We start from the raw sequence: 26,721 nt of genomic DNA on the forward strand, positions 1-26,721 counted from the left end.
GCCAAAACCTATTAAAACTTATAATCTCAGCAGGTTTGGATGATTTTTCTCATTTTCTCTACAGAGGGGAACTGAGCTACTACAAACTAGTCATCACTCAACTGCCTGAATTCTTACCAATTGATAGGTTGCATGTTCACAGTAAACAGGCTTATTCTGTTTATTAGTAAAATAGAGTAAACAAAAAAGCAGCAACCTTTGTGTTTGGGAGATTTGACTAAAATCATTTTAGTCACTCTCCTGAACTATTCACAGTTCTAAAGATAAAACCATTATTGGTCAGGTCCTTTTAGCTCTTCTTTGAATCAGCTGGAAGAATGCAATGATAGCTGTGCATGCCAGAGTCCTGGTACACTCTTAGGGCCATAGTTGATCTCAGGATTCTCGAAGCTTTTCTCTGGCAGGATTACTACCAAATAGTGAATCCTCAAAACTCCTCATCAAGAAAAAATTTAATGGTCAATGAAAGGAAAGTCAAGGTTTCTCAACCTATTTTTTGTTTTCATGCATATTTTTTCCTTTAGAATAAATCAGTTCTACCTGTAAGGAAAGGCAAAATCTGGACCAGTGACATCAGGTATCAGTGACAGACTGACAATCTGAACACGATTGTTTTGGAAAGAGGGAAAAGATTAAAAAAAAAAAAAAGGCAAAGAAGCCTCAAAAATGGTGTCAAATGAGTACCAAAACATTACTCCTTATGTGACCCAAAACTAGCTTAACTGTGTGAATCTTTCTGAACCATACAATCCTACAGGCAAGAAGTGCTAAGCACAAAGAATAATTCAATACAATGAGAGAGTTACAGCTTAAATAAAATCAGTCCTCCAGATATTTTTGCCATTTCCCAGCGTTTATATAATGGGTTACAGAAGTTATTATCCTTTCAGTCTAGGAGTTGACAGGCAGATGTTAGCCAAAATGATTTACTGACATCTCACCTGCAAAACCAAAGCTGCTAATAAAGAATGCAAAAACCAAAGCAATATGTACCTGATTCCCAAGCAAATAATGCAACAAATAAATCATTTTTTCTAATCCTACTTGAAGTGAAAAAATTAAAACATTTATAGCACATAGTATTGTGTCAAATGGGGAAAAACAGTAGTCAGAAAACTTTTCCCCCTCAGCTAGGAGGGGTTTCTTAATGGGGGTCTTCAAAAACACAGATAAGTATCTCACGTAATCAATAAAAATTCTAACTTAACAAAAAGTAACTCTAGCTATACTAATTAACAAAATTTAAAAATTGGTAAGTTACAGAAGATACTAAATTTGTATGGAAAGTTGAGTTAAACACGAACACATCTGAAATACAACGAAGTCATCAAGCTTTTAATAATGCTACTTTGAATTCTTCTGACAAAGACAAGGTACTATTTGAACTTTTTCTTTGGGGCAATTTTGCATTTCACATTTAAAAATAGCTAAATACATGTTTTCCTCATTATCGTTCATAATCTTAGAAGGTTTAAGCAGCTTTACTCAGAAAGTTAGCAATTCTCAGGTAGAAAATGGCTATGTGCTCAGAATTATGAGGACACTAAAGCTCTAGTATCATCTTTGCCCAGTTGTTTTAAATACTGTACTGCTTCCTAATTGTGCATTTCTACCCAAGGTCTGTTTAATGATCACAATGAGAGATTTTAATCTCTTCAAATTGCTATATGCATTAACATTCAAGTTGACACTAAAAGCAGCAAAATGCCACTTGTAAAATACACAAGTAACAGTTCACAAAGTGTCCAACACTGACAACTGCATTATGATCACCCACAGCTCATATCTTTGCTGTAAATACAAGTTTCCCTTTTACAAAAAAAAACCTTAGAAATTATGACCATGTTACTAGTAAAAACAATGAGTCAGCTGAAGAACTGAAGTACTTGGTGAATTCCGTCACATGAAGGAGGAGAAAGAGATAAAGAAGCATTCTGCCTTCTAGGCACAGTATTTTATTTCATGGAAGTCCTAAGAAAAGGTTTGCATCTGCATTGTTTTGAGTGCACTTCTGGTAGTATTTCCAGAGTGGGTCAGACCACGGCTTGGTACAGACTGCCACTCTACCCAGACTTCTATTTATGTCCCATGAAGAAATGTGGTAGACAAACACCTGCACGCCTTTGGGATGCTCCTAAAATGCAAAGTTGGACTCAAACATTTAAAGTAAAATGTAACCTAAGACATTAGTTCTCCTCAAACTGGAAGTACATTAGAAGAACTGCTTTATGCACATGCCCCTTTCTGCACAAAGAAACAGATTCTTCTGCACTGGCAAGAGCTTCAAAGCCTTCCAAGTATTGATGCACTAATCAAAATTACTCATTTCACTTCCTACCTCATTAGCTTAAGAGATTTCTCTTTTATTTCTCTCAAGTAAAACTGGCTGTTACATCATCCAGAGAAAGATGACATCCACAACAAGGATTACCACTACTGAACAGTTATCAAACTACTCAGATTGTGTGAGATCTGTGCTGAAAAACTGAAACATCATGTTGTGCTGTTAAAGAAGTTAAATGCACTGTTAAAGAAGTTTAAAATGTGGTCATGACAGTGATATCAATTCATAATCATTAGCTGAAAATTCCCTTCACTTTTGCTTTGCTTATCTTGATACCCATCTCGATTCCATATATAATACCTCCACAGAATGAAATAAAGGCATTTTCTCCCTGCAGTATCTTGAGGAAGGAGGGAAGTGATGCAATGGAAAATCCGAGAACTGCATGCACATCTCCCACAGACATGCATCATGCATAGGGCAAAGAAAATCCCAACAGTGAAAATGCGTGAGGGGGAGATGGGAATAAATCTGAAGTTGTACTGTACCACGCTTTATCACAGAAGTAATGGACTAACTTCTCAACTCCTTGCCAATGGCATAATGGAAAGCAGAGACAAGAAAAAGACAAGGACAATGATGTCAGAGGACCAAGACAAAACAATGAGCAATTGCCATGACAGAACTGCAACTTTTCACCATTTCAGTTTCAATTACCATGTCCCCCATTGGTTTTTAATCCTCCTTCAAGAAACAAAGGGAGCAACAGTGTTTAAGTAATGCAGTACAAAAATATTTATAGCAAGACCTGCATGGAATACCTTTGCTCTTATAACTTCAAGGTTTTTAACACAGTTATTCTCTTACACTACAAGTATGCAACTAGAATTTGTGTGTGGTGTATACATCAAACATCTTTGCATCAATGCATACATATACTCAATATCTAACCCTGAACAACAAGGTCATTAAATGCACTGCATTCCATCCTGGGATCATGGGGCCCACACTGTTCATAACTCATCTTCCTGGCAACTCACTCAGGAGTTGAAGAAACAACTATCCCAGGTGCTTCTTGGAAAGGGCTGGAAGGGAAGGGTCATAAAGCCTGCCCCGTAATTCTGTCATTTCCTCATCAGTTCTGCCATCTCTCAATTCCCTGCCTTGGCCCAGGATAAGCTGTCATTGCAAACCAAGGCCTGTGCAGACAAAGCTCTGCTGAAAGGCTGCACCTGAGAGCTCTCATTTTCCACCTCTGGAAAACATTAGGATTTCACACCTTAAATCTGCAGCATTTGCTAATACCTTCTTTATGAACTTTACTTTTTTTTTCTTTCCCTTTGATCTAGCTGTATTATACCCATACTTCAACACTGAAATATAGGATTCTGCAGTATGGAGTATGACTTCAAATAATGACACAAAAAAACCCTCATTTTTTTTAAACTACCATTCACCACAGCCCTGAGGCTGGTAAAATAATTGGTAATGTGGCACAGCAATAATTTTTTTCTGCATAGTCTGTATAGAACCACCAACTTAGAAAATTTGATTTTCTTAAAGAAAAATTACTTGGAAGTAATACATAACTACATCAAGTCAGTTATTTCGTCCACAAATACAGATATATAAGCAGCAAGCAGATAAATATGAGCATATACAAAATAAAGTTTTGTTTGCAAACATATATTTAGTTAGGTACAAGAGACATTTCTCCTGTAGTTGAATCTGTAAGTACTGAAGTTGGGAGGAAACCAGTTTTTCCTAAAAGACTTTTCTTCATATAGCTGAACACTCTTGGAGCAAAAATAATTCCATTAAAAAAGACAGTAATGTAACGTTTCCAGGACATTTTTAATAATTTGTCACAGAACCTCCCAGCTAATGCTCCAGAGCAACTTTGTGCTGCTAACACAAACATTTTGTACACCCCACAAAGAACCTGTATTGGTCAATAAAGCTTTGGAAACATTTCAGTGCTGAGCAATGTGCCTTTATTTAACAGAAAATGCACGAGAAAGCACAGGCTGGATCTGATTTATGGTCACTGTGCATACAGAACTATCACCCTTCCTGGTGAGAACGAGCTGTGTGTCACCTGCTACAACTGCTTCCATTATCTCTATCTGTAATGCTTACATACAAAAAGTCTAAATACTTTTTCCAGGGTGTGCAAAGTAAGGGAGAAGTAACAACTGCAGTGCTAATATAACAAAGCAGTTTTCATCAGCATTTCTGTGTGGGGAAGCACTTGGGGTAAGTAGCCTAGAGAAGGTGGTGTAATATTCTTGTATAACAACACAAGCTCATGATTGCTTCCTTACCAGTGTGTATTCTAAATGTTTGTTTCTAGAGCTGCATCATTAAAGCTCCAGAATACAAGTGGAAAGGGTTTTAATTGTACTGAACAAAATTTGATAGTCATCAAAATATATCCTATACGTAAAAGAAAAATAAATTGCCATTACAAAGGAGTTTAGCTGAAGACGTGAGAATTACAGGAACAAAATTATATGATTTTTATTCCCAAAATGACAAAAACAATATGCTGTTATCAAAGTGTTTATGAAATGCAAAGTGCTGAATTGTTTCCAAGGCTGGCAAAAAAGCAAGAAATTAATAAATGTGAAAGACTTAAAAATTAATTGTTGTTAAAAGTGGAAAACATACATCCAATGCTGAAGTGTGTTGCAGTGCAGTGGTATGCCAAGGCAAATTCAGCAGTCAAAGTGCTGACATTGTGACTGGTGCTTAGAGAGAAGAACCATAAACCTACACTAGTGTAACATTACCTAGCAGGGATAAATTTCCTGTCCTGTACAGCAGGAGGGAAATTATTTTTAGTTGTTTATACACTGTAATATAAACAGTTTACAGATTTATACCCTCATAATCTACAGTGCTTGTAAGTAATCTATGTATCCATCAGCTATCAACAGCACAGTGAAAAAATGTGCAGAATTTACAAGCAGAGGTGATATTTTAAGTTCAGGATCCAGAAGTTAGGAAAGAAGTGCATGACTTCCAAGTCTATACAGAAAACTCAACCAGACAAAACCAGAGACTACTTCATGTTCCCATCGTCTTCTCTGCATTATTGCAAAAGAACACATTGTTAAACATTGTTAGTGTTTAAGGCTGTCCTACACTCAGTGGTGATGGCCAGCTCACCATGTGCCTCAAAAAAGTGCTTATTTGCCATTTCATACCACCTTAAAAACCTGCAGACTAAAACCACTGAACCAAGTGGGAAAGGATACTAGTTAGTGATCATTCCAGTAGTGTTCTACTTTACAGAACTCTGCACACAGTGATAAATCAAAGATTTTTCAAGAATTTAATCAAAAATGTCTAAGGAACCTCCCAATTTATACTATATTTTTATTCCCAGTATTGATCTTTAGATCAAACCTAAGACTTAAAGAAAAATGCTAAGAATGCTCCACTAGAGGAAACTTACTTTCCTAAGCAATACATTAGTTATAGTTTACATTAACTAGTCAAGGACCCATTTTCATCTACTTTACTTTCTGTACTAGTAACTCATAAAATGGGATATATAAGATGCACACTAAAAAATCCGACCTGTTTTAGTAGTAAAAGTTTGCTATGGAATCCTGAGTAAGAGGCCCCCATTGTTAGTGGAGTAACGAGGTGGAGGCTTAGAGAATCAGCGAGATCAGCAAAGTTTTCTTCTTCAGCAGAACAGCCACTGGGAACGATGTGACACCAGAAGCTTGCATGTGGCAGCTGGGACACCATCTTCCCATTCTGCCTTTCCAATCACCAAGCCCCAAAACCGTAACATTTATATGATCCTCAGGTGTAAAATGGATCCCCTTGAACTTAGTCTCTGTTGCCAGGACAGTGAATCACCCAGGCCGTGCTGCTGCTGGCCCTCCGCTCAGCAATGGAAGGCACGATCATCAGATTTTGGGGCTCTACGTTCATTACACACACAGAGTCCCACATCAAACAGCACAGGAAAATGAAGCACATCCCATATTGCACAGAGAAAAGCCCATGAAACAGGCTGTGCATTCCTGATGAGTTGTTTAACATAGTCACAGAAATGTCAAGAGAGTATTTGAAACACAATTTCCAAAATATTAATTTTTTTCTTGTAATTGATATAAGTAAGGATCATTGCAGCCTGAAATATATTTAAGCCGAGTTTTCCAAGGTGCAGCTTACTCTTCAGATCTTCACTGGCCCTGGAAATCTTACTTTGTTTCCATAATTTTCCTTTTTCCTTTATTTTTTGTCCAAATACCCTCTTGACCTTTGCTAGGCAATCACTGTAATTTGCAAATTACAGTACATTTAAAAAATATAACTTGAGCATTATGAAGTAGTTATATTTCTTGAAACACTTATCTGTTTAAAATGCAATACCAAAGCACGAAATAAGACTTACCATTTCTCTATGTCTACGTAAGCATACAGTTTTAAATCAGCAATTGTCTTTTGTTTTGCAGATCCAAGCCAAGTGAACAAATGCATCTTACATCACCCCACATTGTAGCTAGCACATAAGGAACGTTAATAAATCATGCAAGTTGTGCAACAGCCACTTCAATGTAAGAGAAGCCTTTTCACAACAAACACCGGGAGAAGGGGAAAAAAATTAGTTTGATGGAAGCCATTCTGAAAAGTTAAAACTTCTTGTGAGAGACAATGCAAATGACACTTTCCCACCAGCACTTGAGTGTACAACCACGACTGTTCATGGAAATACACCCAGAGACGCGTGCAGACATGTGAGCACACAGAACACACACAGACAGCAGAGTGCACCACAGCCATGGAGAACACGGAAATGCAGCAAGCAAGACTCATGTTAAGACAAGACTGGAAACAAGGGCCTACTCGGGTTTGCCTGAAGAACTGCTGAGTCTATCGGCACTGAACGACTGTTATAAAGCTATGAGTTGTAGCTGCTCGTAGGCTGGCTGAAGGAAGCGCTTTGGTTAGGCACAGACTATCGTGTATGCCTGGAGATCTGCCTGAGAAAGGAGGAGACTACGAGATGAACAGTGCGTGCAAAGGGGAAGCTTCTACTGGAACACGGTGAGGGAGATGAGTGAGAGGTACAGACTCACTCTGTCTGCGGTGCGGTGGAACACTCCGAGGGATGCCCTGGAATGAGCCCTGCCAGGGAGAGAAGGAGGGAGCAGAATACCCACCCTGTGCAGAAAGAGAGAGGGGGAGAAGTATAATAAAAAAAGAGAACAGGGAAAAACAAGACACCAAAAAGCCACACCATTCTTTATCTTTTTCCCCCAGAGTGGTATCATTATATTTCCCAGTTGTTCTATTTCGTAAAAACAAATGTTACACACCACTGAAGCCCCAAAAAAATATTATGCTGCCCTAAGCTAGTCAGAAATTTCCAAAACAGCTCCATTTTTACTCAATACATAAGCACACATTTCTGTCCAAGATAGTTTTAGGGGAAGAGTACAGAAGCTGAGCTTTTCCTGATAAAAACACATTTTAAAATTGTGTTAACACAGCTCTCAAAAGTATTTTAGAAATGCCTCACCAAGTACAGCTTGCTTAGCTCAAATCTACTTGAAAACCAGTCAACTTTAGTTTACAACAAAAAATTTCTAAGGCATAGAAACAATTTTTCTGTCCAGCAAGTCCTGGTGCATTAGAGTCCACATTACTCCAGTTTCAACAGTCTTAGTTATTATGGAAGAGGAGAGGTGACATAGAATTGTTTTCCTTGCACTTGGCTCTTGGAGCATGAGTCTTCCATGAAAGGATCAGGGAACTGCGCAGATCCATGCCATGCAGGGTTTGCCTGTCACAGGTGTCAGGTCACCACAAATGTGACACACTGTGGTTGCTGTGTTCTCAAAACAAGACAAGGTAATTTTCTTATTACTTATCCCTTCTTCCACACCCGTACCTATGCAAATCCAAGCTGCAACTTCCCTCTTAAACAACACAGTCTTAACTTCCTATTTCAGCAGGACAGGGTTAAGTATTTACAATCCCTTTGCCATGTAAGCAGTCCTGGAACACTGGTACCACAACAATGACTGCCCCACTGCCTCCTGACCAGCAGCAACTAATTGTGGCTACTCTGCCAGCCAGCAACCTGAAGGTATCTGAACAACACCTGCATGACAGAAACCAGGAATCCAGTTTGCCCCTCCTCTCCAGATTCTCTGCTGCAGATCATACTGCCAAGGCTGGACAGATAAAGTATTTTATTTCTGTGTTTCTTTAAAAACAATGTTAAACACCACATTATTTCTATAAATAAATATTCTGCTTTTATTTATCTTGCGAGAATTTGAAACACTTCCCTGATCTGCCAGTTATCCTAATCTAACTAGATTTTATCCACCACTATTCCAGGTTTTAATACTGCTAAGATGAAACTTAATACGTGCATTTAATCAAGTCTTAGAATCTGCCAGACAGACCACTTTTAATCTAGAACAGGAAATAAAGAAAAAAAGTCTGACAAGACTGCTTTATTGTTCTTCAGAAGCTGAGATAAAACAACTATTGGAGCAAAATCTAAGGGAAAAAAATGAAACAAGTTCTTCAATCCGTTTATCTGTAGATGGAGATATTGATTACCTAATTTGTTCTCACAGTCCTCCATCAGTGGTCATTAAGATCACAATTTTTAGACTGCTGCATGAAGCAGCATGACAAAATAATAAAACATGCTGCATCAGCTGAATAGGTATTAAATACACAAATATTCCTGGGAACACAATTAATCAGTCAATGACTGATGAGAAAACTATCAAAAGCTTCGGATTTTTATAGCCCAGTATGAAAGAAGACTGCATTTTTCAGGTTTGTTCACATTTCATCCAAAATTGTGTCAAGGTGATGGAACACCAAGAAAAGCTCTTCCCATTCTCTAAACATAACTGAATCTGCATATAGGAGAAAGCACATTATCACCAGGCATGAGTCTGATTTTGTAGAGACACATCAGAGCTGGCGATGGGCTTTTTCCAGACTTCTTTGAAATTTTTAACCCATTAAGAAGGGAGGTGAAAACTTTCTATCCTCTCCCTTTCACTCTCTGAAAAGAGAGATTAAGACAAGCACAAGCCTCCTGAGCTACATAACAGTTAAGACACTATTGTAAAGGCAATGAAATATTTACATGTCTTGATACACTCCAGAAATTTTTAAGCACCCATATTAGCACTTCAAAGCACAGCATTAAGTAGTGTCTTCTCAATAATTCTTCATGCTATTTTATCATTGCTCTGACTGGAGAGGTAAATGAGGAAAGTGCAAGTAACTTCCATGAATCTTTTGCCTGCTGAATTGGTCTCCAGGCATATTTTAATCCCCTTCTCCCAAATGCTGCAGTTGACATTGCCCCATATAGGTAAATGTCAAATAAATGCCAGATTTCTTTTTTGTAATAAATAAATATGTACAATTTTTTAAAAAACCCCAAACAAGGATTGCTTAATTTTACATCAAATAAGGTAATTAAAATCAACATCAATTGAAAAAGTGAGGATCAGGAGATATAGCACTGGGAATTTATTAAGATGAGTGTTATGACTTACACTGATTATACAAATTATAAAGGATGTTCCAATCCCATTGATAGAACACACTAAGATTTAAGTATCTGCAAATATGCCTGGCTTACAAAAAGATTAATTTTCTTTTAATAGTATTTATTGTACAAAACTCCAGCAAATTTACTAAGTCTTCTCCTTTAACCAACAACTCATATTCGTCTCCTATGAGTCAAATGCGTACTAAGGTTCCCAAGAAATCCAAAGAGGAGGAAAAAAAACCAACACTAACAAACACATCCCCTCAGATGATGGTACATATTCAAAATACACAGATAATGTGGCAGTTTCCTACCAAAAGTAAGAAAGAAGAAAAACCTGACTCACCACTTATTGATTACAATGTCTATACAATTCACAAGCAAGGAATGCTAGAATTGAAAGACAAGGACATGACTTACCTCAACTTCTATTAAAAAAAAGCCAAACCCAAACAAAAAACACCTGATGGGATTCTTCTGGTATCTGAAGCAACTTTTTGCACTTAAACATGAAGACAGCAGTTGGAACAGTCCCTCCCCACAGCTATAATGTGCATTCAGCCACTATTCCTAAATCCCATTGCTCTTATTTTCCAGATAGTGGATTTGTGAAACAGCAAAGGCATCCCCAAAGAGAGATTAATCACAATTTTAAAACATGAGATTCAGGAGTGGAAAAATAAGAGCACCTGAGATAAAGCAGCCTACAAATCAGAAAAACAAACGTTCTTCAGAGATCCTGATGAATTGTGCTGTTGCTTTATGTTGTACTCAATGCTTTGTGAAGTTCTGACTCTAACTGCACTGGGAAAACCTGGTGGTTGTTTCTTCTTTTACATGTTACCATGAAAACTAAGGCCAGAGTTTTCCACTGTTAGTTATGAACAGACCTCAACCTTAGAATAAGCAATCCCATGAACAAAAGCAATTGCTTCTGCCAGGAAAGGAGAAGTGAAATATTTCTAAGCTATTGCTGCACAGCAGTTTTAGCCCAACAGCCAGATATTCCAGCTCTTTTCCCAAGGATACACCAATATGCAAAACTGCTACTGCTTTAAGAAGTCTTTTCTGCTGCAGAAACACAAATACAGCAAAGATACTTTTTTATCTATACAACTGGAGCCTCTGAGCACTTCAATGAGATGATTTTTGCTGCCTCTCACCAAGCACTGCCAGTTGTCTCCTACAAACTCAGAGCTCCACATCATGAACAAACCTAGAACGACAGACTTCAATATTGAGGCAAACGAGATGTTTCTGCAGCAGTTTCCTGTTGCCAGCCTAGCACCCAGAAAGAGATCATGAATGAGCAGTTCTGACATGCAATAGTCTTTCTGAAAGTATTCAGATGAAAAACACCAGCAGCCCAGTTTTACATGCTGCTTTACACTAAACCAACACGAATTGCTTGAGAAGGGTTCAAGGACCTCTCTTCTGTGTAGTCCCCAAATGTCATGCAGAGTCACAGCACAAGGGACAGGTGCACAACCTGAGCACCTAGTCCAGCCATGGTTTTGTTTCACCAAGAACATGTGTAGGAACATGAAGCAAACAGCAGAGCATTGGACAATGAGAGAAACTGAGGCTGGATGTGAAGATGAACACTGATAGAGTGCCTAGACCTCAAAACCTGCAAGTTTAAATCAATAGTTGTGGAGCTGACACATACAGGTTTAAGGCTGAGGCAGAAGGAGATACTAAAACCAAAATGACAACAGTACGCAAAGACAGACAAAGGATTACAGAGGTTCATCAAAGCAATGGACATGAAAGGCTTTGGAATGACAAACTGGAACAAAATTCAAAAGGGAGGCAAAGAATATCTCAGTACAAAAGTAGAGAAAAGATGGAGCAAAGAACAAGACCATGCATGCTCCCATGCAAACTGCCAGGTTCTGTTGTCATTTCATGAGACAAGAATGAACTTGCACACACATTTAGGAAATAAGGCTTATTTTCATCACTGTGAGCTGTTACCAAGGGGAAATACCCAGCTTTTACTGTACACACTATCTTCTCTGGCAGGGAGTGGAAGAGCAACCAGGAATTAGGGTGAACTAGGAGGAACTGGTCGTCACAAGTCAGAATCTTCTGCAGGTAGCTTGGACCAAATTCAGGGCTTTGTAGTCTGCTTGCTTGTCTTTTACTTCTCAGCATCTGCAAACATCCTTTCCAGCCCAAGAAACAAAACCACTTAACAAAAACTTGGTGCCTAAGCCCTTTACCCTCAAAGTCTTAAAAATCTGAATATCTACTATTACAGAAACATGCTGCAAAGCCTGCAAGACAAGTGTGGCAATGAATGCTCACATTTTTCTTCCTTGTAAGCTGTCCATCAACATTAATTTCTTCAGGTAATTTTTATCTTCTTCCAGGGTTTGGTTATTTTCTTCCACGCTAGTTAGATGATAAGACACACTAACTGGAATTGATTTTGTCTAAGAGATCTGTAAGAGATCCTTCTAGAAATGTCATGGTCTACCCTACAAGAAAATACTTGTACAAGCCTTTATCCCAAGGATGGCTAACCAAGAACAGAAAACAAACAGTAAGAAGTTATCTAAGTTTTGAGCACCCTGCCAGGACACTTAGAAGAAATACCATGTCACAGACACAGTAGACAGGCAATAGGTAGCTACCCACCAATTTGTAACAAGCCCAATTTTCAAAACAATTCTTTTCAGCCCCTAGTTTTTTATTACGAGTACCAAATTCCAAGGATTAACATGAAGTTACATAGCTTCCACTTATGTACATATTTACCTTTAAATACAAAAAAACCGAAAAGTACTTTGAAAAACTGTGGTCCCTGTAGAGAACACCACACAAGTCTATAATCACGTCAGAATGGGCTATTTTCTAGAAATGTCTCATAACAAAGAAACCATGTGAATGTGACTTTTCAAAAAGAATATGTTTAAATTATATTCACTTTTCTATTTAGCAGCAGAACCATGGAGTGATCAGAAATACCAGCTATTTCAAATGGCCAGCTGAATAGCAACAAATTGCTGCAATTCATACGGTCTTAAATTTCTAACAGAAGTCTTGTAATAGCTGATTTCCACTCTCACTGTTCCCTAGTTTATTCTAGCATCTATTGTTTATGACCCACTACATTAACAATGTTTGTTAGGCATGTTTCAGTAACCATTTAAAGTATTCCTTGGAACACTAAACCACTGTATTCCCAGACTTGTACTTACTCCTGAGGAATAAAAGCACTGTATCAGTTCTGATTTGTATAGAATGTATAGAATTTATAAATGGTCACATTAATTTTGCAAGTTTTGATACCTGAAGTATCTCCCTAACATCCACCATCATTAAAAATGACTGGCAGGTGAACACTAATGGGAAAAAATGAAATACTTAAATATTCATCAAAACTGAAAACTATTACCTAGGTTAAAGAAGCAAAGACCTTATATGTCTCAAAGGAGCCATTCTGTCATTGCCAAGACTTCAATTACAATTTGGTTTCCAAAAAAAAAAAAAAAGGGTAATCCGTATAAAAACCTGATAATTTCATAAACATTAACAACATTTCACAATTTATACCACATTTAGGACCAATAAACCTGATTTCTCTTAGTCTACATTCTTAGGTCAAGACCATTAAATTAAACCAAACAGGAATGTTAATGAAGCAAAACAACTTCTTTAAGAGGGTTTTTGGAATTTTTTTGAGTAGTGAGAATACATTTCACTTAGGTGTCTCTATTTATTGTACTCTTACCTCAAGAAAATAAGAGCCGATTGTGTCTCCTTTCTATTATAAGAGACATTTTTTGTTATTAGGTTCCAGATCAAAAATTATTTCATACATTCATACTTCCATTAAGCCATGCAAGGAAGCATTCAAATGCATGATGGCAGAGGAAGCATTAAACCAGAAAGTTGAGGTCTGACCATTAGAACTGAAATTTGGCTACAACAGCCAGAACATCATTCTCCTTGAAAAATCGCACATGAAGGAGTTCCTGTTTCTGTTGGCTGACAGAAAGCCTGTAAGGTATAAATATGCATGCAAAGACATTGAAAAAACCCCAAAACATTCTGTCCAAAACTTTCTAGCTATCAAAAGCTCCTGCAAAGCAGTATAATTTCAAAATTTGTCAATACTTCATGAATTTTCCTAAGCCCTTTATCAATTTCATGAGACACTTTGTGCATGGATAAAAATACCGAGATGTTTGGATTGTGCATCTAATGATCATATGCCTAAAAATATGTGTATCGTATACATATATCCACACAGCCAACCCTGAATACAGCAGAGGCTCCTTTAGCTCTTCTAAAAGATACTGTCCTTTAACCCAAACTTCCTCCTGACAAAAAAATATCTTTTTGAACAAAACTACCATATAACTTAAATATACTTGCCAACCTGACAAAAACAGACAATTGTGGTGAGTGACTCCTTGTGCTTGAGACAGCAACTCAACCTACCCAACTTCTTAAATATCTTTCTTAGCAATTAACACCAAAAGCTGCACAAACTAAAGCTTGTGCAGTTAGCAACTGCCAGGATTATTAATCTGTTCCTGAAGTCATGTGAAAAATGAGCTGGAAAAAAAGGAACATGGAAACAGCAGCTACTAACACTGAAACAGTATCAATGCATAAAGACATCAAATGAACAGCACACACATGGAATTAAAACTTGGGGAAAAGAAACAATGCAAGCCTTTAGAAGCTTCAAAATAAAAGGAGAAGAAACAAATGGGATGAACAAAGACGTTACATGTACACGGGGAAGCAGAGGTGTCAAAAAAAGCTAGTTAAGGTTATGATCTTTGGACACTGGGTTCTTATCAGACAGAAAGGAGAAGGTTGGAAAACATGGATAAGGCTGTTTGCCAGTAACTGGTGAACACACAGCATGGTGGTGTTGCTGCCCTGCTGGTATACATTTAAAAGAGCAATTTCAGAAGGGTAACAGGGGTGATTTATCTTTATTACAAGCTTACATCAAGTAACTCAAGGTAGGATAAAAACAAACAAAAAAAAAAAATCAAACCCATTCTTAACCTTTTAATAAAATCTCCTAGGCTTTCTAGCTAGAGCAGTAGCTTCAAGATCCAAATGCTATTTGCTGGTGGCTAACAAAAGCCTTGTTTAGCATTCAAAGATAATTTCTTCTTATTATATAATATCAAGTATGTTGTCCCTCCCCCATCTTAGGTATGCTACTGGTGTTCCATGAAGAATGTAAATTTTACATAGTGGAAACAAATGTGATCCATGCAACAACATATGGGAATGAAGATGTCTTTTGTCAAAGTGATTTTTACACAATTTTTTTTAATGAGTCAAGTTATTAAAATAAATTATTAAAAATAATAAGAAATATTAAACAAAATTAACTTTTGCTATTACACTTAGGCACTGAAAATTAGAATACACTGTTGCTTTTACTCAACAAATATGAGGACATCAACATTGAAAAGTTGACCAGGAAAAAAACCCAAAGAGATACCTGTGACTTCAAAGTCAGGATATAAGAAAACATCTTAAGTATGACTAGATATACAGCTTGGATTGACTGTAATTTAAATACTGCAAATGGAGATTATTTAAAGAGAAGACTTCTAAAGTTTAATTATTTAATTTAAAAAAAAATTTTTGTAATATTAGTTTAAATACTAGGTCTGCAAAAGAATGCAAAGGTTGCAGAGCAGGAAGGACACTACTCACACACAGCACAGAATCTCTTAAACAAGGCTGACTTGTGTGAGAGCCAAGGCTATAGAAGTGGGGAGTGAAAGGCAGGAAGAGCGACCCGAGCAGGGAGGGCCCACTTTACTCACAGAACTCCTCCTCCAGGAGGTTTGGGTGAATTTATCGGCACAGCCGCGCGCTGCCCCTGGAGGCTTTGGACTGTCCTTCTGGCAGTTACATCTAGTGGCCTTAATCACCCCCAACGAGAGAAAAAGAAACAAGAATTAGTTAGAAATTAACCAACTAAGCCTCTTGAAAAGTACAGTCAAGGCCCAGGGTTCAAACATCAAGCATTACGTGACAGTAGAGCACAATACAATTAAACTGTAGAAAATACCATTTACAGTGCTGCACAACTGCTGCTTTTCCCAAAGGATATTTAGAAGTAATCCAGAATAAATATTGACTTTTGGAAAGAATTTTTGTTCCACCTAAATTTCTGAAGCACTGAGTTCCTCAAGTAATCTTTCAATCATCACAAATGTAAGTTTTACTCATCTTTACAGCAGAGTTTCTCTGCTGCACCAGTTCTGGGTTACTACAGCAATCAGGTACATGACTGAGCAGGGAAGGAGAAACTTCCTTCAAGGCATCCTTGAAGGCTGATGGTTAAGAGTGAGACTAAGTGTATTAAAAAACCAACACTTACTGCAAAATGCTAATAAACAAAGTAATTTGGTGTGGTATACTGTGATCTGGGACTCTGTTGTTTAAACAGCAGAGCAGAATGCCAAATCTTCATCTTTCAGTTTTATTTTAGAGGGAATGTTTCCAAGCCAGAGAGGGAGAGGATGAAGACCACAGCTCAGTTTCAGTGCACACAACTACAAAAGCACATTCTAAACATTTCATTAGTAATTATGGTCACACAATACTGTCTCCAGCTATGATAAATATATATGGTGTGCACCTCTTGGCATCTTATCTACCCTGCCTGTAGGATCTTGCCGTGGCTTGAAATGTCTTGAAAAGGTGGGGCTATTTTACAAGAATTGTCACAGCAGGTGAATTTACCAGAACCAAATGCAAACATACACATGGCAAAACCCAAACTTGGAACAAGGGCAAAAGGGTAAAAGGCACATGTGACTTTTGCTTGAGGCCTTGTGTCTCCCTGAACCTAATTTATGATGAAAGTGCTGCCATAACTTGTTCTTACTTGGCAAATTTAATCTGACTATTCAACATGTTTTGTATTCTTTCTTAAAAAAATAATCAACTTAGAATATGACTTTGCTCAGCTTTAAATTCCATGGTGTAACTCCTTATTAAGCTAACGGACAGTAGAGGAAAGGAGAGGGAGAATAAAAACACCAACAAAAGCTTCAAGCAGAATGACAAGCCCAAAACTTGTCTATTTTTAAAATATTTTAAGTGTAGCCTTATCTTTTGCTCATTGTTATTTTTCAGCAGCTTCTAGAATTTTACGTTCAAAACTTTTCGGAAATTAAGCACTTTCAATAGCGTTATAAACACCTTTGTTTAGTCCCACACAAAATCATGACCAGATTATGGAATTAAAGATCCCAAAAGCACAACTGGGAACCCAAACCTACCTTTGTTATAGTGAAAGTGTAGGAAAAAAATTATCTGTCTAAGCTCTCTTAAAGCCTTCATCAGTACTGCCTGTTGAAGTTCCACTCTGCAGTGCACACCTGGGATTTTGCTCAACATTTAGGATTATACTTACAAGCTGCTGCTCTAATTGGTTGATTGTTTCATCCTTTTTCTTCAACTGATCTTTAAGCTGCCTGATCTCGTTCAGCAGATCATCCATCTGCAATAAAACAGTGGTTTTCTATAAGGACTGCATAATCTAAGTCAACACCTTTACAGGACATATTACACCAGGTGTGCCCTGGAGGGCTGGCAGTGACACAGCATATGCCTTCCTCCTCCTATTCACACAGAGAGATGGGCTGGAGGCACAGACTAAAGAGGGAAGAAACTTGACTAAAAGTCTCTTTAAGAGGTCAAATTCAGCTGACCCACTGAATTTCCAGGGTAAGTAAATCAGCTGCATCTTTAAAACAGTAATTCATCTGTTGTGCAAGCAAGTGACATGTAGATGAACATGCCTAGTCAGCAAACACTACCTACAGTCCTCTTTATCAACAACAAAAATTACTGAACTCAGAACAGGCAATAGATTTTAAGTGTTCTTCATCTTCAAGAAGTATTTATAACCTTGTTATATCTTCAGTAGGCACTGTTTCCTTCCCATAAATACAGAATTAGTGATCTTTGTATAGTGATTTTACAGTAAGATCCATGCAATGCTACAAAACCTTACCACCACAGAAAACACATCATTACAAGTCTGTGACTATATAAGGCGATCCAGTTTGGAATACCTACTGTGATTTTTTCTGCCTTTAATAGCCATTCTAAAACAATAAACTTGCCCCTGACTTTGTAGGGTTCATCTAGGTTCACTACATTTGCATTTAAACAAAGAAAGAAGCAAGAAGCAGTACTTCAGCAACACACAAGCTTTTGGTGTATTTTCTAAACACAAATAGGTTTGTATCTCTTATTCCTTAGAGTCAATCACTGTCATTTACCTTAAAAGTTGACTCAGGTTCTTGTGGCTCTGGACTTGATGGAACTGAGAATGTGATGTCCTGGAGTGACACATTTTCATCATCCTACCAAGGGACAAAACCAAGAACACAAACTTGAATTACTTGTTGAAATAGCAAGTTTCCTTTTCCCCCCATAGGAAAGCCTCCCTTGCTGCAGCCTGTGCACAGTGCCCAAGTAAGGGCCATGCTACAGACAGTTGAATTTCATTTCCATAACTTGGATAGAGCTTTCCATCTCACAGTTTTTTGGTGCTTTTTGGTTTTTGTTTGTTTTAATATTTTTTTTAGCTTTTATAAATGTAGACTGTTAATTTTGAGAACAGTCAAGTTCACACTGTCCAGCACTCAGTTGTATTCAGTTCTCAAGCAGCTGCTTGTCCCTTCTAAGCCCATGGCCAGTAAGGCTGATGAAGCAGCAGTTTACACTCCGTGTTATGGACAAGTTCTAACAGAATGCTTCGAAATAATTTGCACAATAATACCATAAAAACACAAACATTATTTATTTCAAAACATTTCTAAAATGCTAGAGGAAAAGTGCAGCAATTAGAATCCTAGAATTACTTAAAAAACAGTTTAACAAATTATTTTTTGTATATTTATATTGTAGTTTATATTTATCTTATATTCCCCAATTAACAAACTTCCCCAACATTTTATCTTAAGCAACGATTCAAATAAATACACACACTCAGAAATAAAGCTACAGATGGTCACCATTTCAATTGTGAAAGAGTAATCATGGGAATGGGAAAATACACAAGACAAACTACTTCAAGCAAAAGTATCTTGCCTAGCTTTTCAAAGTTTTGTACCCCCAGTATAGCTTTTACTGCCATTAAAATGCAGGGAAGTGGAGCAATAAGACATTCCACAACAGCAGATTAAGACCTAATGGTAAGGAAGTTTAGTATGTCACACACTCCCTGGTGATTTAAATCAGTACTCCTGTGCTACACCTGACTCATTCACCAGCAAAGCAGGAACAAAGGTCATCTGCAGCAATTCCCTCACCACTGCCTTCATTATCTCAGTACACGTGTAAAGAACACAGGACAGCTGGAAAAAAAACAGTTCTAACACTATCAGTAAGAACTCAAGCCTCCAGTTGAACACATGCTATGAAATCTGTCTTGTGGTGCTTTTTGTTTCTTGCTGATCATATTGCTAAAACAAATTGGGAGAGATCAGCAAAATAAAGGCATCCTTGTACAAAAAAAGGAGATACTAGAATTAGCAAATAGATGATAAAGTAGCAAAGAAAATACAACTGGTTACATCCATATGCTATTTTTGGTAGGCTAGAAATAATACTAAGAACTGTACCAAGATATCACCAAATCTGGAAACTTGGAGAGAACATATGCTTTCAACCTTTTGGTAAAGATACAATAAACTTTATGAAGGTATCACCACATGGCACATCACAACAGCCAATATAAAAACTGCTACCTCTTGTTTTTCACCTAACACTTTTACAAAAGCAGAATACATTATTTATTTTAGTACAATCACTTATTCAGAGCAGTGGCAAGTTTACAAGAGTCTACCAAATTTTTATCAAGGTCTAGCCTTTGATTCCCAATTCCAAGTTTTCTTCAGTACAAATCACTCATTTGACTAGTCTCCTTCACTAATAGCATTTCTATAAAGATGCAAGCAGAAGATGTGTTTAGTGGCCATCAAGCAGAGGGTGCTATTCACCTGCTGACTACTTGGCATTGCCAGTGTAGTTTCATCCCAGGTCATGTCGATCTCACTGCCCAACACTGTTACAGCGACAGTCCAACAGTTAACCAACTGCTTAAACATAAAATTTGCCATTTGATTTGCTATTGTTTGTTCATTTCTTTTGGTTCTGTTTCTTTCAAGCATAATTGAGCTGCTGAGGTGAACTATTTTGTGGCTAATAAAAAATAGTAATAATTGCAGGGGCAATTTATACAACTAATATATTGACACAAAGAAGTCTTTCTATTTAATAAGTCTATTTCTTCTTCATCTTCAGGCCTCTTATAAACAGCGACAAATCTCTCTTGTAGATCTCACCAGATGCAAAAAGAAAAGAATACAATGAATATGTATTTCAAAGGTACTCAAGTGACTTACTAATCTAAAACCTCAGCAAAAATGTACTGATGCATTTAACAACTTTGCACTACATGGTTCTCATTTTTATTCACACCTCTTCATACAAATGGACCATATATCTGATAAGCTACAGTGAAGATCTGTGCTTGAAAAATAGAATTTCATTTCCATTCATGAAAGATAAGTTGAAATGAAACATTTTTTATAAAAGCTGCCTCCCACAGAAGAAAGAGCTTCACAGATCTCACAGTTCCGTGAACTGCTTTGTGCTTAAGTCCTCTTTACTGCAAGTGCTGACCTGGGATAAGACAGGGTGGCTGCAAGTCACTGCTGGGTTACTACAGAGGATGGTCAATCCTTGCCAAGATCAAAGTCTCCAGGGCCACAGAAAGAGAACATTCTTATTTAAAATTGTATTAACACATTAGCCTCAACCCTGAGCAGTAAGTTTATGAAATTAATTGAGGAGGAGGAAGAAATTTTTGAGATCAGAAGAAAACTTATTTTCTAATAAGCATGCAAATGAAGTACCTTAGTCAATGTTTAAGAGGCATTAACATTTACATGTCAATTATTACTAGGATTAGACTTCCAAAAGATTTTCTTCTTACAATACAAAGTTAGCACTCCAGTTAAGCATTAAAGAGAGAATACTCTCCAGTAGTACACCTTTCTGTAAATAATTATAACTGCATTTAGCACAGGAATAATGTACTTTTTTCACTCCATATAGGTTAGTATAACATTACTAGAAGTCAGAGCAGGTTATACTCACTACTGTGAAAACCTTTGAAAACTCTGCGTCAGAGAGACTCCTACTCCTGATCTCACTGTTTGAAGGCACAGGAAGGTGGCAGTGTGTGAGGAGTAAGCAGACAGCACATGTACTGCTGGCATTGTTATCCTGGTCACACAGAGCTCAGGAAAGGCTCTATTACTCAAATAACTATTTATTTTCACAAGCTGAACTGGGAGTGCAGCACCAACCCCACGCTGCTGCAGCTATGTTGCCAGCAATACTCCAGCTACTTTATATCCAGTTATGTGAGCTACAGTCACAGCAATGAATCCAGTACAGCACATTAAGTCTCCCCAGGAATCTGCTAGGTATACATTCATTACGTGCTGTGCTCAACACTAAGTCACGCTACAGCTGATGAGATAATTGTATAAAACTGAATTTAATTACTAACTCTTCCTATTTTACTGTAACTGTTCCTCTGAGACCTAGTGTCTAAGTCTACAGCTCTGTTTCTACCTATCCAAAGCAAATATTATTGCTGAATATCATAACTGGAGAAAGGCAACACATACACTTAAATGTATAACATTGGTGGAACAGAAGATCTTCTGCTCCCATTATTAAAGCTGGAGTTTGAAAGCAATTGACTTTGTACCTTGGTTTTTTATATTTTTCAGGGGGCCTGTGAGCCAGTCCTAGTTCAGAGTTCAGAATGCTAGAGTTCAACTAATTGTTTTCAAAACTATATTTCTGTTCAAGCAGTAAAAACATTGCAGTATTTTTACTCATCCCTATTAGTATGAAGCTCAATGTTTATAGTAAAGGCTGAACACTTTAATGTAATGAAAAAATATTTCATACAAGTTTTGCCCTAACTGTTTAGTAAATTGAACTAGTAAAGGTCTAAAGTTTCCCCCTCTGTAGCAGGCTAACATACTTTTACACTACTATTCATGCTCTTTGATTAAAAGACTGGATAATACACAGGAGAGTTGAATAAATATTCAGAAGTCCAGTGATGAGTTTTGGAAAAGGTGAGTCAAAACAGGGGTGGGTTAGGTCAGGAAAATACAGACAAGTACGACTGTCAAAGTGTGAAGGGAAGAATCATACCTGTCATTACTAAACTCACTGTTACAGGAAGGAAGGAAAAGAGGATCAAGCATTTGTCAAGACAAGGAGAAAATTTTTAAAAATGGGCATATTAAGAGTAACTGCTTCATTCTGTGCATTTCAATTCTTTTAAAAAACTTAATCTGAGCTACCTGAGGCAAAGCTTTTATTCTGCAACTTGGCTATTATAAACTAGACCACGATTTTACACAGATATTTTGCAGGGCCACACACTATTTGGTTATAAAGTGCAAGCCTTTACACAGTGAACCACACACACAGATCATCCATCAAGTTGCTTCATTGTCCTTGTGTTTAAGGCATTAAAAGCCCTGGATAAAGGTTCTCTGCTACTTCTGCATTAAGTTACAATTGTTTTTCCACTGACAAAATCAGGAATACATCTCAGTTACCAGAGGAAGCAAATGCTCACATTTCTAAAAGATACAATTGTACCCTTAAATTAGCCTCAAGGGTGATTTGCTTTTTGTTTTGCTCTCTTTGGTTTTAGTGTCTTACTTTAAAGGCACAAAATTATTTTCATTACATTATCCTATTAGAAAAGAACAGCAATAAATTTGGTATTAAAAGACAACATCACGAACACTTTTCAATGCTAATCTGTATATGCCTCCAAATAAAGTCTCATGGACTGCTCTTTATTATGGCAACAAAGGAAATTCTGTAGTTGAAATGCCATACTTCTGCTGAGTCATTTAGCAGTTTACCAACTCCCACAACTTGCCAAGCTTTGAGGTGCATTGAAAAAGCTCCTTAAAAGCTTATGACAATTTCATAAAATTGAAAGGTTAAATTTAAATACCTCCAATAGAGATGACCCAGTAGGATTTGCTAGGCTTCTTGTCAAAACACGCAGAAAAGATGAAAGAATGAGAAAAACAAAGCCTTAAGAAAAAGCTATTAGAACTGACTTGCTGAACACAAGTTTGATCAATGTGACCAATTTTAACATTTTTTAATTTTAACTCCCAGCTTTTTTGTATCTTATTGGACAAAAGCTGGTTTTCACATGCACTGATTTTCTTTTTTAATTTGACATTTCCTCAGAGAAGTAAAATTTAATATTGAACAAATATTAAAAGTTTTAATATTTAGTGTGTTTTGTAGTTAGTAAAGTGCTGACAAGGCAGAAAAACTACTACTTGAAATAGCAATAAAAAGTATCTTCACTCTCTGGAACTCTGTAATTCAACAGATAAAATGAAACAGATATAAATGAAATACCAATATCCTAATAAGGCCAAACAGAACATCAGCCCATCCAGGCCCACTCCCCAGTTTATCCTCCTGCTTTTGCTCCTGTGAGCAGCTCACCTGGTGCAGCAGCCTCTTGAGTTTGAGGAGCTGGGTCTTGACAGCGGTGCAGTCCTGCACCATGTGCCGCAGGGTCATCTCGTCCAGCATCACCGTGTTCTCTGCCAGCTGCCGCGGCGCCGGCAAACTGCTGCTCCCTCCGTAGCTCTCCAAGGGACCCACTGCAGGCTCCAGGTAGGCTGAACCCCTAAAACAACATTCAGCAGGTAAAAACACAGTGATGACTAACTGGAGCTACGGAGCGTTTGGTAAAAGGAAAGTGTTGTTTAACGTGGGCTGTACTTACATACTGTGGCAAACAGCAGGAAATAAATAAATCAGAAAATGTCAATGCTATTGCACTTAAATACAGAGTTTTTGTTTCAACTCCCAGAGATCTCCTAAAAACTAAAAACTACAGGACCATAAAACCAGTTTGTTCAGCAGGATTTCTATGAACTGTCATTCCTTTAAGGACTATAGGGTTACATCTAATTTACCAACAAATTAAAAAGTAAAAAGCTGTCCAAACTTACAAAATGCAAGTAGTAAGACATTGCAATGGTTTTCCATGGAATGCATAAGGTATTTTAATAAACATATAATATTGTATCAACACAAGCAACAAGTACTTGGAACAAAAACAGAAGTGTAAGTTTGGAAAATAAATTGTTATAACCCTCAGTGATGCTTCCACTCAGACATACGACTATCCTGAAAATGATGTACTTGTAGTCAGTATCACTTGAGACACTTTAGTGCCAAAAGGAATTGCTCATTGGTGCTATAAGTGTTTGTGAGAACAGAGAAAAGTGCATTACCTGTTCAAATCATTTTTACCATGGATATAATGGTCAGTATGGCCGAGATGATAGTGATCCTGTGCATTCCATCGTGGCTGTGGTGCTCTTTTCCAGAATCCTTCCTGATGCTGTCTTGCATTTCTGTCTTGTCTGTCATAGCGGCTCATATTTTCACATTCCTCTAGAGAGAGCATCAATTTAAAAAAATTGTAAGACTTGGTCCCAGGACCTTGCAAATAAAATATTAACTATGTGCTGGTAACAGGTGCAGTGTGAACTCTGGGGGGGTTTGTTTGTTTTTTTTAACTGATCCAAAACAGTATGCATTTTAGAACTGTCAAGCAGACTTCTGTAACAATCTTACATTTTTATTAAAATATCAACTTGTTACCAGAATAAGAGCAACCTGTAGCAGAAGCTAAAGAATCCAGCTTTAACAGTATTCCTAGTTTAAGTAAAAAATCTGGAGAAGACAGATTATGGGAGAAATTTAAAAGTAACAATTTCCTGTCTTTCTTACTGATGGTATCTCCAGGCCTTTAACAAGTTCTAACAACACACAAACACAGAAAGACAACACTGTAAAAAGGGGCCAGCATTGCACTGCAAAAGAAAACTGTTTAGTTACTTAAAATAAAGATACAGCTCATCTTACTCCTCGTGCTTGGTTTTCACATTCAGAGACATTTAATCTTTATTTACCTGGTCAACTAGCATGATCTAAAACAAGGAAACCAAATAGTCTCTTTAAAACACCAACTTCTGCAAAGCCACACGAATTCCACAAACGTCTCAAGGGAACAAATGCTAAATTTGGCAATAGCCTGGAAACGAGTGCGAGAAAGCCAAAACAACTCCTACCCGGGCAGTTAGACCAGCAAAAACAGTCGCAAACTGCTACTCTGCCACCACACTTGGTCCTTCACTTACCCCAGGAGTTTTTGCTCACATTGTCAGTCCTTTCCAGGAGCAGCTCCACACAAGGGAGCAGTGTTTACTCGCTGCCCCCAGCCCCGTGGCATACACAAACAGGCCTTCCTTCCTGCTCAGCTCCAGCCTGCGTGGGGCTGGGACAGAGCCCAGCTCTGCCCTGTGATTTAAACCGCCCTCCTCGCTCTCTGCATACTTGCGGAGCTAGAACTGTTGCTATAAATAGTGGCCAAGCAGTATCCCAGGCTCCAAAGTGAAACCAGGAGAGTTTCTGAGAACCTGGAAAGTCTAAAGAGGCTGACGTCAGGGAAGTTGCACATAATTATGGAAAAAGTGCTGGCTGTTAAACATTATTATAACAAATACTCATATCTGCAATTCAGTTTTTATCACCTAGCAAATAACAAAAAAGATTACATAATAAAATAAACTTATTCACCAAAACTAACAGAAGATTTGTTTTCCTTTAGCAGCACTTTCCACAGCTCATAACACACGAAAATTAACAACCAAATAAGCCCTCATTAAGTTAACAAGCAATTAAGATTTTTTAGCTTTGGAAAAGTAAATTGCGACACTGAGTAAAGACACATCGAGATTAACTGAGAGCAAGTTTTGCTTTTTCAGGTGATCATGTTCACACAAGGGAAAACCTGGAGGTGGCTTTTGAATCCTTCTTTTCAGATCGTCTCTGCTAAAAATACAGTAATTTCAAGAGAAGAAGCAGAGATACCCAGTTTATGCCAGATTAATTTTATAAGGAAACCCAACCTCTAAAAAATGCCTCAAGTAACAATAATAACCTTGAAATGCTTTTGTGGCAAATACTCACCTTTAAAAACATGCTCTTCTAGCAGTTTTTAAATTAATAATTTGCAATGGAATTACTGATGCAAATGCAGTGCATGTTCCATAAACAAGGAAACTTATGAGAAATTGATCTACCATTGTTCTTTAGATTTTCCCAACAGAATTAAATTACCTCTATTGAAAGAATATGCCCTAGGCTTGCATTGTTACCCATTCGGGAAAATTAACTGGGTAGAAAAGTAAAAAATTCATACCTGTCAGGGCTGAAAAGTTGCATACTTGCAATGTTGTCAATCATTTCACACAAGAACTTTGAAAAACTCATTCTAAAATTTAGAAGATTAAGTACTGCACTCCATATGTGCACAACGTTAAAACATGATGTGCCACCATGGTGGTAGATGGAAAACTATGTATTTATTTACTGTTCATTTGGCTTCATATCTAACATACACACAGGAGTCTTCACCCAAATAACTCAGAGGTGCTCCCAGAAAAACCTGGATTTCCCCCACCTTCAGCATGCAGCTGAACATTACATGAAATAAGTAAAGCCTTCTTCCGTTCAGTGCCTGTTTGCACTGGGTAGGGCCTGGCAGCACTCCACATTCAGTATTTCGGTTCATGTGAATATAGATTGGCCTCCACTGATCTTGGAGGTAAAACTGATTCCCATATTCACATAACAATAGCTCATAATAATAACACTCTTAAGCCCTATGAGCAGGTCAGGAATAACAAAAACAAATATCTCAAACGTTTCCAGT

At 37.5% G+C, this 26,721-nt stretch overlaps 1 protein-coding gene across 6 annotated transcripts in view; it reads right to left on the bottom strand.

Moving 5' to 3' along the window:
* CCSER2 (coiled-coil serine rich protein 2) overlaps positions 1-26,721 on the bottom strand; it is a 59,236-nt gene that overhangs the window by 6,129 nt on the left and 26,386 nt on the right. For 4 of the 6 annotated variants that reach the window (XM_085064189.1, XM_085064186.1, XM_085064187.1 and 1 more), the window contains 5 exons: positions 24,233-24,395; positions 23,433-23,619; positions 18,131-18,214; positions 17,257-17,343; positions 15,656-15,754 (listed from right to left, as the gene is read on the bottom strand). In XM_085064189.1, the coding sequence (XP_084920315.1) occupies positions 15,656-15,754; positions 17,257-17,343; positions 18,131-18,214; positions 23,433-23,619; positions 24,233-24,395 (620 nt within the window). Of the gene's footprint in view, positions 1-2,832; positions 2,873-7,386; positions 7,472-15,655; positions 15,755-17,256; positions 17,344-18,130; positions 18,215-23,432; positions 23,620-24,232; positions 24,396-26,721 lie in introns of all 6 variants that reach the window. The other 2 variants (XM_085064190.1, XM_085064191.1) reach the window with 2 other exon arrangements.

Source organism: Lichenostomus cassidix, chromosome 6 (assembly GCF_008360975.1).
Source record: "Lichenostomus cassidix isolate B80296 chromosome 6, HeHo_3.0, whole genome shotgun sequence".
NCBI classification, from domain to species: Eukaryota; Metazoa; Chordata; class Aves; order Passeriformes; family Meliphagidae; genus Lichenostomus; species Lichenostomus cassidix.